This window comes from Pelophylax lessonae (assembly GCF_965119305.1).
Source record: "Pelophylax lessonae genome assembly, chromosome: 7".
NCBI classification, from domain to species: domain Eukaryota; kingdom Metazoa; phylum Chordata; class Amphibia; order Anura; family Ranidae; genus Pelophylax; species Pelophylax lessonae.
The window spans coordinates 200,910,585-200,931,619 of record NC_138774.1 but is presented as its reverse complement, the minus strand read 5'-3'; the positions used below and the strand labels follow the sequence as shown (position 1 = coordinate 200,931,619).

Here is a 21,035-nt window from a genome sequence, read left to right as displayed (position 1 = left end):
CTTCCTGTTTCCTGTGCATTGCTACTTCCTGGATTCCAGTTTGACCCAGCTTGTTTCTGACCTGTCTGCTCTCTCTCCTGGCTTTGACCCACGGCTTCGTCTGACCCTTCGATCCTGCTCCAGTGTTTGACCCTCGGCTTGTGTGACCATCCTTGCTCTCTTGTCCTCTGCCTGACTTCCAGTGTACCGATCCCGGCTTGCTCAACGGACTTGCTTCTGCTCAATCCCCTTGTCTTGGCGACCTGTTTGGACTGATACCTGTGTATGACCCTCGGCCTGGCTTTTACCTGCACATTGCTTGATTCTCTGGAGGCCCTGCAAGTTGTTCCAGGTTATCCTTGTGAACCTTTACCTGCACTCCACAAGCATCCAGTGCTCCTTGGGACGCGTCACCTCCTGTCCAGGGGTGATTCGCACCGAGCTGCAAGGGAAGCCCTCTCAGCATTTCGGCCTCTACCAAGAAGTGATCTGACAGCGGGCTGGTGCATGGATTATGGTCTCATCCACACAGCCTTATGCTGGTGCCAGCCCTTATTAGTACATGCTGCCCGGCGGCCCCGGCCCACAGGGCAAGTGCCTGGTGTGCCCTATGGCCAGTGCGGGCCTGGCCTCCCGTATGGAGAAATTAGTCTCATGCATTGCTCAGGTCTCAGGTCTGATTTTGGCCCATTCTTCCACACAGACAGTCTTCAAATTTTAAAGGTTCCGTGGGACTCTTCTATGAACTCTGATCTTTAGTTCTTTCCAAAGATTTTCTATTGGATTCAAGTCAGGTGATTGGCTGGGCCATTCTAGCAGTTTTATTTTCTTTCTTTGAAACCAATTGGGAGTTTCCTTGGCTTTGTGTGTTGGGATCATTGACTTGTTGAATTGTCCACCTTCGCTTCATCTTCATTATCCTGGTAGATGGCAGCAGATTTTTATCAAGAATGTCTTAGTATATTTTTTCATTCATCCTTCCTTTAATGAAATGAAGTTTGCCAGTACCATATGCTAATAAAATGGCTCCACACCATAATGTTCCCACCTCCAAACGTCACTGTTGGTATGGTGTTTTTGGGGTAATGTGCAGCGCAATTTGACCTCCAAACATAATGTGTATCATGGCATTCAAAGAATTACATTTTGGTCTCATCTGACCAGACTATATTCTCACAGTATTTCACAGGCGTGTCTAAATGTTGTACAGCAACCTTTAAATGAGCTTCAGCATGCTTTTTCTTCAGCAATAAGGTCTTGTGTGGTGAGTGTGCATACAGGCCATGGCGGTTGAGTGCATTAATTATTTTTTTCTTTAAAAGAATTGTACCTGCTAATTCCAGGTCTTTCGAAGCTCTCCACAGTGGACCTTGGCTCTTGGACAACTCTTCTGATAATTCTATCCACTCATCTGTCAGAAATCCTGTGAGGAGCACCTGGTCGTGGCCAGTTTATAGTGGAATGAAGTTCTTTCCACTTCCGGATTATTGCCCCAATGGTGCTCACTAGAACACTCACACGTATAGAAATCCTTCTGTAACCAATACTATCAGTATGTTTTGCAACAATAAGGTTGTGAAGGTATTTAGAGAGCTCTTTGCTTTTACCCATCATGAGATATTTCATGTGTGACACCTTGGTAATGAGACACCTTTTTATAGGCCATCAGTTGAGACTGAACCAGCTGTTATTAATTTGCACTGACGAGGGGCAGGATTGCTTTCTAATTACTGATAGATTTCAGCTGGTGTCTTGGCTTTCCATGCCTTTTAGCACCTCCCTTTCTTTGTTTGGTCAATACTTTTTCCCTGTGTCATTCCAACTTATTACACATAACTTAATTTCTAAACTTATTTGTGCTTACCGACATGTGTTGAAAATTTCATGTCAATAGAACCTTTAAAAATATATTTACCTAGAAAAATGGTGACGTGTTCAATACTTATTTTACCCACTGTATATTGTACATTCACATCAGTCCCTGCCCTCAAGGAGCTTACAATCTAAGGTCATTTGCTCACATTCATACATACTCATACTAGGGCCAATTTGGACAGGACCCAATTAACCTACGAACATATCTTTGGAGTGTGGGAGGAAACCGAAGAACCCAGAGGAAACCCATGCAGGCACAGGGTGAACATGCAAACTCCAGGTAAATAGTGTCATGGTTGAGATTCGAAACGACAATCCTAGTGGGCACTTTAACTTACATATTAGCCATGTGTGGGGAATTATTTTGCAAAATCCAAGTATACTATGTCCTCAGTCACTCCTTGTTCTAGGTTTTTGCTTCCTCATAAAAATAAATCAGATTTGTTTGACAACTTCAGTCTTTCATGAATCCATGCTGACCATAACTTAGAATATTGTTTTTTACCAAAAACTCTTATTTTAATAAACGCTCAGATATCTTCCCCACTACAGAAGTTAAACAACAGGTCTATAGTTACTTGGTAAAGACTTTGATCCCTTTAAAGTATAGGCACTACATTGGCCTTGTGCCAATCTAGTTGTAGTGAACCAGTCAATATGAAATAAATACAAATCCAGAAGGTCTAATAGCCACAGCAGGTGTTCAGACCCAGGACCCCTCACAGAGATCTCACCAATTGCCCCCTGAGAGATACAAGAAACTGTCAGGTGATTTATCTCTCCATCATCTACCAAAAACTGATATTTCAGTCAGGGTGGATGGACCGTACTATGGAAGCCCTACTAGATCACTTTAGGCTGGGCCCTTTTAGGGGTAAAAATAAGTACATGCTCAATTGCTCTCCATTTTTAGGCACTTTTCGAAGAGGCTGATCTGCTGGCAGCCTAAAGATTCACTGCTGCTCAGGGGCTCTGGCCTTCAGCAAAATGTCAGCCTCCAGCAAGAGGAAACAGTAACAATGCTAGAGGCATTTTACATCGAACACTTATTTTGATAGCATAATTATTAATGTGGAATGTGTGTTCCTTGCTAAAGAACATTATTTTTTATCAAGTTGTTATGGGTAAAGTTCCACTTTAAGTATATTACAGTATATTGTTACCAGTAATAAGGATCCTAAATATAAAAACAGAAAAGTGACAGTGCACATATATCAGCATTGTACTTGTTTCTGTACCTAAAGGTTTGTTTTTCACATCCCACTGCTCCATAGCACCATAGGAATTACTATTTGCATGATCATGCATGTATTACATTCATTAAGACACTGTACACAGCCCAGCAGTGAGGTTGTCAATTTGTATTCAACACCGATACAGTGCAGTGCATCCCTTAGGACAAGCTGTCTGGTGCTGAAGGGATTACTGTGATGGTGTGCCGCAAAGAGCTGAAGCACAAATTTCCTTATTGTGATAATAAAGAATTACCAGGAACCATTCTGTCCTTCCTTGTCTACCTAGCTGATCTGGCAGCCCTAAAACTATCATTTTTATATCAACACATTTATAATCACTGGAACTTGATGGCCATAGACAGTACCTCCATTTCCAGCTCGGATTTTATAAAACATTATGAGCTTCTAAGCATTATATAGACACTCTATGAGGAAGGCGTGCAGCATAAAATATAATAACATCAAGGCCCAAAGATCCCATCGTCTATATTGCAGCCTAACCCGTCATGCTGACTCTCCAGTTACGAAATGTGGTTGATGAATGTGTGATAGCTTCCTCTTAGCCCTTCCATTGTTCCCTTCTCCAATTGTTAGTGTTGCCATGGGCTGAGGGACGACCGAATGACCCAAGGAACTTTCTTGGCTGAAGTTTGCAGCTCAGAGCTGATTGTTGGTTACTAGGCGAGAGAAAAAACGATATACATAGAAGTAGTTCAGAGCGGATTCAACGCAAGAGGAGGATTCACTGATCTAGAGGAAAACGTTGAAAACTCAGCCCAAGGATGGGAAGATCCCATACTGAGCTTAAAGATGGGACTGGACAAATACCATGTTCCAGGTAGGCAATGTTCTAAAACGTTTCAGGCGACACCCACTTTTTAAAAATACTTTTTAGTTACATTAGGCTGAATATATTATATATTAACATATGTAGACTTACTTACATGAACAGAGATATGCAACATCAACTCTGTTTCTACATTTGCTTTGTATGTCAATAGACTAATGAGAATGGGTTTAATGTATGACCTAGCAGACTTTGTGGATGCCAGGAGGGCAGGATTGAATTACTGGGAAGGCTGTAAAGCCCCGTACACAGGATCAGATTATCGTACGATCTGTCGTCCGTTTTTTGTGGCATGCTAGTCTGATGTGGAAAGTGAAGAAGTTATTTTCATCCAAATTTTCCCGTACGACAGAATTCTACTTCAGAAGTGATGTCATGTGTTGGATTGTTTTGTATGTGTTCTTTCGTCTCTGAGCATGCCTAGTCTTGCTCTTAAGATTTTTTTCCGTCGAAATCTGTACTAATGAGACAAAAATCAGACGTATTACGGACAACAAAAATTATATAGCCTGCACATCAGGATTTTGTCAGCCGAAAAGTCGGAGTCGGCTGTTGAAAGCACAATACTAACAACCCGAAAATCGGCAGATCGGTCGTCGGACAAAATTTCCCTTCCGAATTTCTTATCGTGTGTACGGGGCTTAAGACTAAACTTCATACAAACTATAGAACACATTTTTGCACAGGTAACAAACTAGTTTGATTCTAATAACAGTATTGTTAAATATACCATTGTCTATCCAATTAACCACATAATTTAAAAACATTAATTAACCTAATCAATAAAATGAGGCACTTATTAGTCTCAGAGAATCTTTACTACCTCTAGGACTGCGGCACTGCAAATTGTTTGTTAGAAGCTTCTACATGTTTTGGGCATTCTTTAGGATGCCGATTCTGTACTTTTGGGTGCCTATGAAGCAATGTTCTACTGGATACCAATGTGGTCCTAAAAGGGGTTAATGTTCTTGAATTAGACTATTGACTGTTTCTGTTTAGTGATCAAGTTAATCAATGATGTTTCTAAACCTTGGGAGGTGAACAATGAATGAACCAGAAGACATGACACTTCATGAAAACATCCTCAAATATAGATAACTATTGAAGACACCAGTTAGTTTGAGCCGTAATGGCAAGTCACCACAACACAACCGTTAAAATCACAATACAATAGAAGGGTACAGTTACCATCTTCATTATCCTGATTTTGTAGGGTAGGAGCCTAAATGACCATTCGGGGTATCTCCATTTTTCATGTCAAACTGCTAAAAGCTTTATCAGTTGACTAAGGAACAGCAGCTTTAGACTATGAATGGGAAAACATTTTTAGATCCTTCAAACTCCAGTGCACTAACATAATAAGAGATTCACTGTATAATGGTTATGGGATAAATTGAAAGGTAAAGTCCTAAGAAGTGAGGATTCGCCCACCAACCTTAGGCTGGCTATACACTATACCAGTGATGGCGAACCTTGGCACCCCAGATGTTTTGGAACTACATTTCCCCATGATACTGAACTACACTGCAGAGTGCATGAGCATCATGGGAAATGTAGTTCCAAAACACCTGGGGTTCCAAGGTTCGCCATCACTGCACTATACAATCTAATGTAACTATGTAATATGAGGACAAACCTAAACAATCCATTCACTTTGTATCCTTGTACTAAATGGTTGTTGGTAGAATTAAAGGAATCAGATTGTATAAGTGTATGTATGAGCAACTTTAGACACACGTGACAAAATATCTGCGGTTGGCAGGGACTTGGATGTTGCCCAACCTTTATATAGTGACTGGTATAATACATAGCAACTGATTCCCAGGGCAATGGTGATCCTACTCGGTTAAGTTGCCAGATCTTGCCATTCAGTTCTCATCAATGTATGTTCACCTTTGGGGCTCCTGGATAAAAATTTCCAAAATGAAAGCCCCAGAGCTCAAGTCAATTCAACAAAATGCTACAAATGATGTAACTCATAAAGTAACGGCTTTAGCAGGTGATCGGTTTAGGAACTCAAATTCCCAAACAATGTTGCATATGAGGTTGGTGTTGCAGATTATCTTTAGCAACCTAAGTTGAACCCCAAAGGTTATATCCCTCATTTCAATTTTCTCACATTAAATATCAGTTATGTCCTAGTTATTTCTCATTTTCTGCAATGTAGAACTTTTGTTTTTGTTTATGCCCCCCTAAGATTTATAAAGAAGGAGTGCTACATTATCAGGCATTGCTGGACTGTCCTTTTAAATCCACAGACAATTGATGGTGATTATCTTTTTTTTCTTTTCACAGTAAGTAAATGTAATTTAGCCATACATAATTTGGAGAATAAGAAGTTCTTTCTAAGAACATGAAATGGCTACAGATCCCCCGAATGAGGCTGAACCCGAGGAAGAGCTCAAGAATAGCCTGGAATGCCCCATTTGTTACGTCACCTATGACAACATCTTCAAGACCCCATTATTGCTCCCATGTTCTCACACATTCTGCATGGAATGTCTCTCCAGACTTTGTCTGTTTCTCAAAAAATCCCAGGACTTTCCCTGTCCGCTCTGCAGGAACTTGGCCCAAATTCCTCCAGAAGGAGTGCCAAAAATAAAACCTAACCTTGACATTGTGGCCCAGCTGCCACCTGAAATGCAAAACCTCCAGGCGGTCTGGCTGTCTGGATACAAGCTATGTTCAGTGAGCAATAAGGACTCGGTGGAGGATAAAGGATCCCTAATGACAATCCATCTCTTGTCCAATCACCAGCAGATTCCTCCTGGCCCAGATGGTCTAATCACTATTGGACAACATGGTTGCAGGTCCTTCATGAGAAGTGTGTGGGGTGTTGGGTTTACAATATTGATACTTGGGATCCTGTTATTCACTGTGTTGTTCTTACCCATCTATATGAATATAAAATAGGTAACTGGAGTTTTAAAGTGGAATTCCAGGCACCGCCTAACTAATCTTGAAACTGCTCCCTCCTAATATCTATTCGGACTAACTTGTGTAAGAAATAGCTGTACACAAACCTATTGTCAGGCTGCTCTGGCCTGGTTGTGTGATCTGGCTCCTCTGTGTCAGCTAGCAGCTTCTGCAGGGGAAAGAAGGGAGTGCTGACCAGTGCTGTATTTTGACCTAGGCCAACAAGGCCCAGGCCTAGGGCGGCACTTTGCAGGGGGGCAGCAAAAAAGCCGCCCCCCTCCCCCCGAGACTCTATTGGCCACTGGTTGCTAAAGCCGCTTCTCTCACCCCCCCTCTCTCTCTCACTCACTCCCCCCTCTCACTCACCCCCCTTCTCTTTCACCCTCTCTTTCTCTCTCTCACCCCCCTCCTCTCTCTCTCTCACTCACTTACCCCCCCCTTTGTCTCTCTCTTTCACACCCCCTCCCCCTCTTTAACCCCTCCCTTTTCTCTCTCTCCCCCCTCCCCCTCTCTCAACCCCTCCTCTCTCACCACCCCTCTCTCTTTCTCTCTCTCTCCCTCACCCCCCTCTCTCTCACACCCTGCCTCTCTCTCTCATCCTCTCCCTCTCTCTTTCACTCCCCCTCTTTCTCTCTCTCACCCCCCTCTCACTCTCCCTTCCTCTCTCACCCCCCCCCCTCACCCACCCCCCTCTCTCTCTCTCATCCACCCCTCTCTCAATCCCTCCCCCACCCCCCTCATGAGATCTCAGGGGTTCATGCTGGGACTTGTAGTCCTTCAATTTTGAAAGGGAGTCACATTCGTTAAAAAGGAAGGAGTGGGGCAAATTGACATAGGAGGGGGGGGGGGAGGGGGCTCAATTTTAGTCTTGCCTAGGGCAGCACAAAACCAAAATACACCACTGGTGCCCACAACCAATAGGCCATTGAAGCCTATGGGTAATGTCATCCTTCCAAGCATTATCAGCTGCTGTTGAAGCTCTCTCTCCTCTCCTCTGCATCCGGTGCTGGCTGATGCAGGGGAGATTACGTGAATGGGCCAGAAAATAAGTAGATATACAGCCCTTTCTTACATTGATTAGTCAGCAGTGTTAATTTTGGCAGCAAATTTCAATTTAGTTTTAGTCTTAGTCTTAGGACTAAAATGGCATTTTAATTTTAGTCCTATTTTAGTCTTCTGCAAGTGTTTTCGTTTTAGTCGTATTTAGTCGACTAAAACTCCAGTATATTTTAGTCGACTAAAACGCCCTACATTTTAGTCGACTAAAACTCATTTTAGTCATCTATAATCAAATGGGTGTAGTTCAATTGTAATTTGGAATGCATTATTTAAGCATTTCTCTACAATTTCCAAACTCATTATATACTACTGCTGGTCCTGGAGTGAAAAATCGAATATGTTATTATTTATGCTTTGAGCATGCACCAGTGTTAATTTTTGGCAGCAAATTTCGATTTAGTTTTAGTTATAGTCTTTTGACTAAAATGCCATTTTAGTTTTAGTCGTATTTTAGTCATCTGAATTGTGTTAGTCGACGAAAACGTTTTAGTCGGTTTTAGTCGACGAAATTAACACTGTTAGTCAGAATAGATGCTGGGTGGGCAGGGGAGCATTTTTAAGATTAGTAAGGTTGTGCCTGGAATTCCAAATCTTTTAAAACTTTTGCCTAATGTCAGTCATTTTTACCAACATTTCCTATAATTATTGCACACTGCTGTAGGAAACTGCAATAAAGGTAACTTAAAGGCCCGTACACACGTACCGATCGTCGGCATACAAACGTCGGTGGACGAAGGATCTGCCGATTGTACGCGTGTTAGTATGGTGCCTCCGACAGATGTCTGCGCACAATCCGCGGACAAAAGTCTTTCGTGCAAACATGAAAATATTTGTATGCCGACACCAGAACGGACGATTGTTCGCCTGTCAGTACAGAATTCGGCCGACAGACCGCAGATTTGCAAGACTGGGCATGCTCAGAAAATAGAAAACACAGGGAAAGTTAACCATTACATGACATCACTTCTGCAGTCGGCGGACAAAATTCTTGTGCTGTCCTTGTGCTGTCTTTGCACTTTTCAGCAGACACCGACATCCCGGGGAGAAAAGAGGAACATTTGTAAGCCGACCATCGGTACGTGTGTACGGGGCTTTAAGGTAAACTCTGGGTGAACAGGTAAACACGGAGATGAAATACAGTATATGAAAGTTGTTTTGTCTGTCAGAAGATTTTTTATTCCCGCCCGTTCAGTACTGAAATTTAGACAGCTCTGCCATAGAGCACAGACCTATCTGGCAGGGCAGAAGACCTGCTTGTTCTCTCCTGCAGTCAGGGCCGGTGCTTCCACTAGGCAAACTAGGCAGCCGCCTAGGGTGCATTGCCACCTAGGGGCGCAGCCATGAGTCGGCTCTCTCTCTCCATCATAAATGATCCTTGTGAGCTGAAGGGAGGGATGGCAGTGGGGGAGGAAGAAGAGACAGAGGAAGATGCCAGGTGCCAGGCCCTGGCTTTTTACCACCGTTGGAGGGGGGGGGGGGGGCACAAGTAGCTGGTCATGCCTAGGGCATAAAATAGTCTAGCAACGGCCCTGCCTGCAGTTAAGTTACTCCTCCATGTCTTGCCCTTCTCACAGCCTGTGACTGAATAGTGAAAGAAGAAGCAGACTAGTGAGCTAATCCCCCCCCCCCCCAACAGCATGCTTAGTTAATACATGAGCAATGCAGTACAACTGGTGGAATTTCACATAGTGGCCCCAAACCTCATCTTCTTGGGTCCCCAGGCACTCCTGACTCCTCCCCTCTGTCCAGTACCCCAATGTGAAGCTTCTTTCCATGGGGGCACTGGTGCATGCTCGATCCTGAGCCCTGCTGCTGCATTCATTGACACAGACACCAGGACCCGGCTCTGCCCTCCCACTCCTTTCAATCTGCCCAATGAGGAAGGAGACAGCTGCCATAGACGCTGCTCTCATGCACTTCGATGGATCAGATCCGGCTCAGGTAAGAATAAGGGGGGGCTGGGGGGAGCTTACAGCAGAGAAAACCTTGAAGCTTTAGAACCACTTCAATGATATATTTATGAATACAGAGCTGCATTCATGTATGTATATTATAATCTTCTGGAATTCAGCTTTAAATGGATGATCCAACCAAAACTGATACATTGGTTTCATACAGTTGCTGATTGGGTAAATCACTCAGTGGCTTCATAAAGCTTAGTGTTTCTGATGGAAATGGCTCCATCTGATTTCCCAAATCAGTCTACCGGATTGGATTCCTGTACTAGCAGGAAGAGGAGTCCGCTGGAGCTGGAGATGGGAGAATTTTTCTTTTTTTGGGGGGTGGACCAAAATTTGTACCCCTACTAGGAAAGGTCTTCCCATAAACCACAAACGTCAGTAGGGTAATAAACCCAACAGCATACATCCATATTCACAATATACGTTCTGAAAAAAAAACTGGTCCGCTAGCACCTTCTGCAATAAACAAGTGGGGTCGTTTCTATCAGCCATAGCTTGCTATCAAACTGTCTTTTGGCAACCCACAGAAATGATAGATGAACAATCTATATCAATACAATAATGCCAATATTTTCTCTTTGTAATGTGTATTTTGTTATGTAAATTAAACTGTTAAGACTGAAATAAAGTAAACCAGAGCTAATTGAAATTTGCAGCATCAAAACCATCCAATTTGTGTCTCAGCACAAGCCCTTCCAATGCTATAAAATTGTTTCTGAATGGAGAACTTGCGATCATTATATAGCACCAAAAAGTTGGAAACAGAGTCTAATAAGCAAACACGGCTGCCTTCCCATACACATATAACTAAATATTATAAAATAAAGTTTTACAAAACATGAATAAATTTGATAAGCTTATATACATCAACTGATCTCTTTTGCTCATAATGCCTGGTACACATAATGAGATTATCAGACAAATGATCCTCTGTTTTTTTTTTTTTGACATGCTAATCTCCTATTGAAAATGACGAGTTTACTAAAGTTATGAATTTTCTCGTACGACAGAACAAAAATCCAGAAGTGATGTAATGTTTTTATATTATATTTTCGGAACAAAAACTGTACTCATAAAACGAAAATCGTACCAGAAATTTTTTTCGTGCTTGTCCTATCGGATAATATCGGATGAACTGCCTGATTGGCAATCGAAAGTGGTGTACTATAGGGTGACCAGACATCCCCCGAACCAAGCCTGTCCCTGGTTTTGTCCCTGGATTCAGGACCGGTGTTCCGCGAAAATTCCCTACCCTCGTCACTTCCGGTGAGGCTACGTCATTCATCAGCTGAGCCGCTTCCCAGTGCGCATGCTCACAGCTGCGGAGGGTAGGCAATTTTCACGGGGTAGTGTTTTTTTAACATTACACCGCGTCATTCATTGGCTGTTGCCGCGCGTCCCACTGTGCATGCCCAGGCACTAAATGAAATTGTCTCGGCTCCAACCCGTGAGACTTCCCTGATCTCAGCTCCAGGAAAATGTTTTAAATTTTCATATACCCCTCCGCTTGAACATTTTCCTGGAGCCGAGATCATTTGGGAGGCCGCACCTGCTGATGAATGACGCGTGCCCACAGGAAAGTCTCAGGGTGGGAGCCGAGATAATTTCATTTAGTGGCTGGGCATGCGCAGTGGGACGCGCGGCTGATGAACAGCTGATGAATGACGCAGTGCAATGTTAAAAAACACTACCCCGTGAAAATTCCCTACCCTCCGCAGCTGTGAGCATGCGCACTGGGAAGCGGCTCAGCTGATGAATGACGTACCCTCACTGGAAGTGATGAGGGTAGGGAATTTTCATGGGGTAGGGTTTTTTAACGTTACACCGGATTAACGTAGACAGGGCACCCCTTGCTGGCTGAAAAACAGCTTGGTGGCTCGGATGCCGATGCCCCCTGCTGGACGATCTGACACTCATTGTGTATTTTGCAATCCTGTGCCAAGCGCTCTGTGTAATATGCAATCCTGTGCCAAGCGCTCTGTGTATTATCCAGTCCTGTGCCAAGCGCTCTGTGTATTATCCAGTCCTGTGCCAAGCACTTTGTGTATTATGCAATCCTGTGCCAAGCACTCTGTGTATTATCCAATCCTGTTCCAAGCGCTCTGTGCAGGCCCGTCTTTAATATTAATTGGACCCTGGGCAAACATTTTCTTGGGCCCTCCCAAACCCACTTATCAACTATATTCGGCCAGTGCAGGCTCAAGGGGCCCACAACAATGACTGGGCCCAGGGCAGCTGCCCCTTTTTGCCCTGTGTTAAAGATGGCCCTGGCTCTGTGTATTATGCAATCCTGTGCCAAGAGCTCTGTGTATTATTCAGTCCTGTGCCAAGCGCTCTGTGTATTATGCAATCCTGTGCCAAGCGCCTTTGTGTATTATGCAGTCCTGTGCCATTTGCCAATTAAAAAAAAATGTCCCCAGATTTTATTTTAAAAATCTGGTCACCTTAGCATACTAACCATTAGATTATCATACATGCACAGGACCCTTTTTTGGGTCCAAAGCAGAATCGGATTGCATGGTGGATCACACCAATGCGATCCAATTCATGTCCGAAATGTCAGTTCACACTGCGATATTCAAACTGATCTGGGGGTGTCATTATCTTTGCATTGACACCCCCAGCAATTCACATATGGTAGTGTGAATTGCCTGCGATTTGAATGCGATGCGGGAGCCCGCAGTGGATTCGCAGGGTTCCCGCTTCGCATATATGTGAACCGGCACTAAAACAATTTTTGAAACATTTATCTATTCCATTTAAAGGAATTACTTCCCTTTGGTTGGGGCTGTCCTATATCAATACAGATAATTGCAGAGCAATAGTTGATAATCAGAGGGTGATAAGGGGTTATTGTTGGCACTTGACAGATAAGAGCAGACTATTGGAATGAGACCAGCCTGCAGGGGTTTGTGTTACTAGGTGTGAGCACAGATGCAGAATGGCAGGTATTGAAGTGAGAATAAATAGGGCATGACGAGACTTGTAGCACTGGGAAAGAATGGTGACACACACAATAGGAGACCGATCATGAATGACAGACAGTGCAGGCCAAACACACGGAGCTGCACCTTCATTCAAAGTTTATGCAAAGCACCAACTGCCTCCTGATCACTAAACAAACTCTTCTGAAAGAGAACTGTATATTAGGAATATACAGTATTTACATTTTATGGATCAGCTGAGAGATGAAGTTTACAACGTGACCATGTTATGTTCTTCATTGAACCCACATGGAAATTTATAGATTGTGACTTATGGGTGAACTCCAACTGAGAATGGAAAAGTAAAACTGTCACCTCTCAGCCAGATGTCAAATTGTCACGCAGCTTAGATTCTAGGAAGAAAGTGCCAAATAAGTAATTTGGATAACCTAAATCTCCACTGATCTCACCACACAATATCCCACAGTAACCTCTTTAGACCGCTCTTATACAAAGACACACAGTTGTAGACTATACCTACCTATTTCACTTTTAGATATCCAGCGATGGTTTCCATTCCTCGGATCCTTGTGGGACCCATCTGCAGTGGTGTATTTTGGTTTTGTGCTGCCCTAGGCAAGACTAAAATTGGGCACCCCCCCCTTCTTATGTAAATTTGCCCCACTCCTTTTTTAACGGATGTAACTCCCTCCTAAATTGAAGGACTACAAGTCCCAGCACGAACCCCTGAGATCTCACCAGAGGGGGGGGGGGTGAGAGGGAGTGGGAGAGAGAGAAGGGTGAGGGAGAGAGAGAGAGGGGGGATGAGAGAGAGAGGGGAGGTGAGGGGGGATGAAAGAGGGGGGGGTGAGAGAGAGGAGGGGGATCAAAGAGTGAGAGAGAGAGGGGATGAGAGAGAGGGGGGATGAGAGAGAGGGGGGATGAGAGAGAGGGGGGATGAGAGAGAGAGGGGATGAGAGAGAGGGGGGATGAGAGAGAGGGGGTGGAGAGAGGGGAGTAAGAGAGAGAGAGGGGGTGAGTGTGAGAGAGGGGGTGAGAGAGGCGGCTCTAGCAACCAGTGGCCAATAGAGTCTCAGGTGGAGGGGGGTGGCTTTGTTGCTGCCCCCCTGCAAAGTGCCGCCCCAGGCCTGGGCCTTGTTGGCCTAGGCCAAAATACAGCACTGCCCATCTTATGACACTGCCTTTTCTCCTGGTGGGAATTTTCCACTTTGGAGTATTTGTGTATATACATACGTGTATACTTCCCTGCTTCTGCCTCTATTGGCATCTTCCTATGCCTTGTTGCTTATAATTTGAAATGTTGGTACACGGCTCCATATGCCATCTCAAAGTGACCATGGTGGTGCGTATGATTCATATCTAATGTGTTTGATATACAAATATACAATAAGATAATACTCCTGTATATACATTTATGTGAATGTTTATTTATACATATGTAGCACCCTACAGGTAGGTGCTAGGTAAATGTATCGAGGGCCTTGTCTGCTTAACAGCAGGGCTGTGATTTGTTAGGTAGGGTGTCATAACTTCCAGATGTGCCTGCTGAAGGGAGAAGTATCCCCACTGGCTCCTGTGAGAGGCTTCTCATAGGGCAGTGTGGGAAGCCCAATCAGGGGACATATCCCAGCTTGTAACTACCCCAGAAGGCAGATTTTGCTGCAAAGGATTCTGGGAGTGGGTATAAGTTTGGGGGAAGTGCGTGACAGGGTGTCTTTGGTGGGAACAGAGTCCCAGGAGGGAGAGTGCGGCTGTCTCTCCTCCTGTCTGAGGAGGTGGATGTCTTGGGGTGTCGCCTGAGGATCCAGAGAGTGTTGAGCTGAGGGGATCCGGTGTGCCGAGAGCCTGCGGAGAGAGAGAGAGGTCCAGTCCCAGGAAAGCCTACACAGGTCGTGAGTACTGCAGATTGCCCCTGGGGGTCTGCCAGAGTCAGAGGGGACCACTCCGGAAGAGGTTCTGGGATCCAGTGCCAGCTAGCTGAAAGGGGGTACCTAGGTTGAGGACCCTAAAGTTACAGAGGGGGGTACATAGTCAGTGGACCCCGAAGAATTCAAGTTAAAGTGGGCACCTGCAGTTGGGCCCTGAAGTGTACAGTGTATGTCAGTTAACAGTTTCAGCTTCACAGAAACCAGCAACGTACTACCTCAAGCCAGTGCAAGGCGAGAGGGGAGTATTCAGTGACTTTGCGGTGCAGCAGTGTCAGTAATTCTACAATTCACAGTCTTGGGTCTTCTGGACTTATAATCGAGGATCTAGCACTTCTAGCAAGCTACAGTGTGTTCTCAGTGTTAAGGAGCGTTGGCTGGCATCGGCTGGCGTCACGGAAGCGCCAACTGGCATTTTTCTAGGATTAAGTCCCAAGTGTAATTAGTTGAGCCTAAAGGAGTATACCACTCATTCCCTTCTCCCATCCCCTAAATCCAATAAAAAAACAAAACCAAGATGCCGGAGTTGTCAATGTCTCAGTTCTCACACCCAGGGTCGCAGCTCACATGGGCTGGAGAGGTAACCGTTAACAATGGCAGACCCACATCAGGCCACAGGCCTGGAAACCTTGCTACACATACATCTTTCTTTACTAATATCTAGGTATGAATGAAGGAGTTCCAGTAGACCTCTGAAGAAGGCCACGACCAAAACGCGTCAGTTCTTCCCTGGAATTCAGGCATTCACTTGGTCCCTTTGTTACATGTTACATAGGTTAGCCGGGACTTTGTTTTTAACCACCTCAATACTGGGCACTTAAACCCCCTTCCTTCCCAGACCAATTTTCAGCTTTTAGCGCTGTTGCATTTTGAATGACAATTGCGCGGTAATGCAACGCTGTACCTAAACCAAATTTATGTCATTTTTTCCCCACAAATAGAGCTTTCTTTTGGTGGTATTTGATCACCGCCAGGTTTTTTCTTTTTTGGTGCACAAATAAAAAAAGACCGAAAAGTTTGAAAAAAAAAAAAAGTTTTTTTGTTTAGGTTATAAAATTTTGTAAATAGATACGTTTTTTCCTGCACTGATGAGCACTGATGACGCCGCACTGACAGGCACTGATGAGGAGACACTGATGGGGTGGCACTGATAGGTAGCACTGATATGCAGCACTGATGGGCACTGATAGATAGCACTGATATGCAGCATTGGTGGGCACTGATAGGCAGCGCTGATGGGCACTGATCGGCGGCACTGATGGGGGGCACTGATAGGCACCACTGGTGGGCAATAATGGGCACTGGTGGGCGGCACTGATAGGGGGGCACCACTGACAGGCTCTCTGAGCCCTGTTTGCCATCCCTGGTGGCCATGGTGGGCATCCCTGGTGGCTCTAGTGGCATCCCCTCCCCCCAGGGCTGCACTGGTAATCAATCATCTGATTACCAGCACAGACCCCCCCTGTGATCAGTGAGTAATTAGAAATACTCACTGATCACCCCAGCTGCAGAATTGATCCTCTTCTCTTCTCCTCACTGACAGGATCTGTCAGGAGGAGAAGAGATCGAAGCCGTTACAACGACTGTATTGACATTACATGACGGCTGTGATTGGTCACAGCCATCATGTGATCAGGAGGGCCAATCACAGGGCCCTCCTGCCGAGGCTTGTTGCTCTGTGTCCTAGGGACACAGGCACATCGAGATCGCGCCGATGCGCGTGCCCGCGGCGGTGCGATCTCTCTCCTTCTGAAGGACGTTCCGGAACGTCCATTCAGAAGGACGAGACTCCCACCTGGCCGTATATGTACTATGGCCCGGGTGGGAGGTGGTTAACTATGACGTATCTACACATTGCATTTTGACAATGTTTATTTACATGTTTATTCAATAGAGAATTGTTTTATTTACATGGGTGTACCCATTATTGGATGTTCAAGTTTTAAGTCCCATACACTAGGGGAATTTTTTTTTGCATAGTCAGTAAGTCTGTATTTTTTTTTATAAAATAAAACAAGCGGTTCTGCAAATGTAGCAGTTAGAGCAGGGGTAGGCAACCTTCGAGAGGTGTGCAGAGGTCAGTAGTATGTAGGGCAGTGTACAGAGGACACTAGTGTGTAGATCAGTGTCCAGAGGTCACTAGTATGTAGATCAGTGCGCAGAGGTCAGTACTATGTAGGGCAGTGCACAGATGTCAGTAGTATGTAGGGCAGTGTACAGAGGTCAGTAGTATGTAGGGCAGTGTACAGAGGTCAGTAGTATGTAGGGCAGGGCACAGAGGTCAGCAAGTATGTAGGGCAGTGTACAGAGGTCAGCAGGTATGTAGGGCAGTGTACAGAGGTCAGCAGGTATGTAGGGCAGTGTATAGAGGTCATTAGGTATGTAGGGTAGTGTACAGAGGTCAGTAGGATGTAGGGCAGTGTACAGAGGTCAGTAGGATGTAGGGCAGTGTACAGAGGTCAGTAGGATGTAGGGCAGTGTACAGAGGTCAGTAGGATGTAAGGCAGTGTCCAGAGGTCAGTAGTATGTAGAGCAGTGTCCAGAGGTCAGTAGTATGTAGGGCAGTGTCCAGAGGTCAGTAGTATGTAGGGCAGTGTCCAGAGGTCAGTAGTATGTAGGGCAGTGTCCAGAGGTCAGTAGGATGTAGGGCAATGTCCAGAGGTTAGTACCATGTAGATCAGTGTGCAGAGGTCAGTAGTATGTAGGGCAGTGTACAGACGTCAGTAGTATGTAGGGCAGTGCACGGAGGTCAGCAAGTATGTAGGGCAGTGTACAGAGGTCAGCAGGTATGTAGGGCAGTGTATAGAGGTCATTAGGTATGTAGGGTAGTGTACAGAGGTCATTAGGTATGTAGGGTAGTGTACAGAGGTCAGTAGGATGTAGGGTAGTGTACAGAGGTAAGTAGGATGTAGGGCAGTGTACAGAGGTCAGTAGCAGATAGGGCAGTGTATATAGGTTAGTAGGATGTAGGGTAGTGTACAGAGGTAAGTAGGATGTAGGGCAGTGTACAGAGGTCAGTAGTAGGTAGGGCAGTGTACAGAGGTCAGTAGTAGGTAGAGCAGTGTACAGAGGTCAGTAGTAGGTAGAGCAGTGTACAGAGGTCAGTAGGATGTAGAGCAGTGTACAGAGGTCAGTAGTAGGTAGAGCAGTGTACAGAGGTCAGTAGGATGTAGAGCAGTGTACAGAGGTCAGTAGTATGTAGGGCAGTGTACAGAGGTCAGAAGTATGTAGGGCAGTGTACAGAGGTCAGAAGTATGTAGGGCAGTGTACAGAGGTCAGTAGGATGTAGGGCAGTGTATAGAGGTCAGTAGGATGTAGGGCAGTGTACAGAGGTCAGTAGTATGTAGGGCAGTGTACAGAGGCCAGTAGGATGTAGGGCAGTGTACAGAGGTCAGTAGGATGTAGGGCAGTGTACAGAGGCCAGTAGTATGTAGGGCAGTGTACAGAGGCCAGTAGTATGTAGAGCAGTGTACAGAGGTCAGTAGGATGTAGGGGAGTGTACAGAGGTCAGTAGTATGTAGGGCAGTGTACAGAGGTCAGTAGGATGTAGAGCAGTGTAAAGAGGTCAGTAGTAGGTAGGGTAGTGTACAGAGGTCAGGACGGTACAGCATTGAGGGTTCAGTAGGGTACGATACTGGTGCATTGTATTGGGGGACAGAAGAGTATGGTATTGGGGGGTCAGGAGGGTGTGGTATTGGGGGTCAGGAGGTGCGGTACTGGAGGTTCAGAAGAGTATGATTTTGGGGACCAGGAGGGTACAAAAGTTGTTACCAGATGCAGAGTAGCGCAGGAAAGCTCCTGTGGCATATCTACTTGTTCTGGCATTGATCCCCCTCCAGCCCTCCATTTTCGTCCATCCCACAAGCACATTGGATGGATCGGAGAGAAGGCGGGCTGTTGGGGATGAGCTCACTACACACAGGACTCGAGAAAAGAGCTTGGATGTGTTTATACAAGAGCCCGAACCCGCCTAAAGTATTCTGGAGGCTTTCCCCTCTCAGCAGCCAAAAATATTCAAGGGGGCTGCCTCTGAAGGCTAGCATTGGCTGCGCGTGCGCTGCTCTGTAGCCACCAGAAGTAATCCCATGCAAAAAATCTGACAGGCTGGTTGTACTGAAGTTGATACACCCCTTTCCAGCTGACAATGCTGCTGTCCAAAGGTGTCTGTTTCTCCTTCATCCAGAATGAAGGCACTATGGGAGCTGTGTTACTGGCCAGATCACATGAAAAGCCTCCACATCTAATGATTGGTAAGCTGCAATATATTGCATTTTTGGATTTGCTTTAACCACTTGCCGACCGGCCCCCGCATATATACTGTGGCAGGCTGGCTCGGCTGTGCAAATTGCCGAACCTGTACGACGATCCGAGGGGGCGCTCCTGGGGGTGGGCGCGCGCTGCTGCCGGAATGCTCCCACCCCCACTAGGCAGCGGGGATGCCGATCCACAGGACTGGTGGCAACGATTGCCGCCGGGCACCCGCAATTGCTCCCCGCTGAGAGAGAAGGACAGTCAGCTGTTGTAAACACACCTGACCATTCTTCTCCCTGGAATGAACACAGAACAACTGTAATCCTCCTATCGCAGGTCTCTGTGGTCATTTCACAAGCCCCCCCCCCCCACAGTTAGAAAACACTCCCCTAGGCTCACAATTAACCCTTTGATCACCCCTAGCTTAACCCCTTCCCTGCCAGTGTCATTATTACAGTAACAGTGCATATTTTGAGCACTGATTACTGTAGTAATGCCACTGGTCCTCCCAAAAGTGTCAAACATGTCAGTTAGGCATCCGATCTGTCTGCCGCAATGTCGCAGTCCCACTAAAAATCGCAGATTGCCCCCATTACCAGTAAAAACAAATAACTTTTGCGCAAACCACTCAAAATACGCTTATTGCGATTTTTTTTTACCCAAAATATGTAGCAGAAAACAAATTGGTCTAGAAGGATGAAAAAAATTTACTTTTTTTTGGGAATATTATGTAGCAAAAAGTGAAAAATATTGTTTTTTTCAGAATTGTCGCGTTTTTTTGTTTATAGCGCAAAAAAAAAAAAAAAAAAAAAAATCGCACAGGTGATAAAATACCACCAAGAGAAAGCTCTATTTGTGGGGAAAAAAAGGACATCAATTTTATTTAGGTACAGCGTCGTACAACCGCGCAATTGTCCGTTAAAGTAACGCAGTGCCGAATCGCAAAAAATGGCCTGGTCCTTAAGGGGGCAAAATCCTTCCGGTTCAGAACTGGTTAATGAAAGTACAGGTGCCAAACAAGAAAGACATGAAACTATAGGTTGATTTTGTTTCATGCAACAATTGTTGGCCTCATGCCTAAATTTGTAGAACCTTTATTTTATCTTGCTTTTCCTCGCTTAACTAAATATTCTATTTAGGAAAGTCACAGCCATCGTGGTGCAGAATAGGGGAGTCATCAAGGATGTAACAATAGCCATAACAGACCATGTGGCTGCTATGAGACCCAGGGGCATAGGGGACCCACAGCTCCTATTAAGGACATGGGTGACAGGGGAGTCTTTATGTGAGACTAAAGTCATTTTTTTAAATCAATTGCTCTAAAATATAAAGTATACCATAGGCTTGTTTCTTTTTTTTAAAGTCTTTTACTATTGCTTTCAGTCTTCTTTTTCGTCCTGTGCACGCCACGCTCTCTACCCTCCACTGGTGCACTTCAGTGCTATTAGTGTTGAGCAAGCAGTGCTGTTATTTTTGGTCACATGCTCCGCTCTACAGTATGTGTACAGTACAATTCCCATAGAACTGAATCTGCCTGCATGTAGATGTGTGGTTCATTTCAGGGGCAAGCAGGAAAGGGTGGCTTTGGTCACATACACAAGCATACTTGCCAACTGTCCCGGATTTGCTGGGACAGTCACTCTGTTAAATCAATGGTTTTATGGTGGCTGCGTCCCGGGCTTTGTCCTGAGATTGCAGCTTGAACCTCATTCATGTTGCTGGTCATATTTGATCAGCAGTAAGAATGAGCTCATCACCAACCTGTCCAGAACCTCCACCTGCACCTCCAACCAGCAGAGGCATCAGCTCAAGATATGGAGTGCAGAGGGGAATCTGTTGCTTGCAGGCACTGGCTTCAATACACAAGCAAAACAAGAGTGACTGTATAGGAAGCTACATGAAAAGCTGTTAGGGCTCCACCTCCAGTGTTTACTCCCATCTGGCTGCTGGCATCACAGAAGCCACAGCAGAATTACATATGGAGTGAAAAAAAATGCACAGGTGGGTGGCAATGAGGTGTAGAATAGTTTGCAAAGATTTGC

At 45.2% G+C, this 21,035-nt stretch overlaps 1 protein-coding gene across 1 annotated transcript; it reads left to right on the top strand.

Moving 5' to 3' along the window:
- Positions 1 to 3,853: 3,853 nt before the first annotated feature.
- LOC309559297 (RING finger protein 223-like) lies at positions 3,854 to 6,873 on the top strand. The gene is made up of 2 exons (XM_082262524.1): positions 3,854 to 3,927; positions 6,232 to 6,873. Exon 2 carries the CDS (start codon positions 6,295 to 6,297, stop codon positions 6,847 to 6,849), a length of 555 nt encoding a protein of 184 aa, XP_082118650.1. The 5' UTR covers positions 3,854 to 3,927; positions 6,232 to 6,294; the 3' UTR covers positions 6,850 to 6,873.
- Positions 6,874 to 21,035: the final 14,162 nt, after the last annotated feature.

Bases quoted from the DNA above. Each gene is read 5' to 3' on its own strand.
- LOC309559297 (XM_082262524.1), top strand. From the start codon at position 6,295: ATGGCTACAGATCCCCCGAATGAGGCTGAACCCGAGGAAGAGCTCAAG.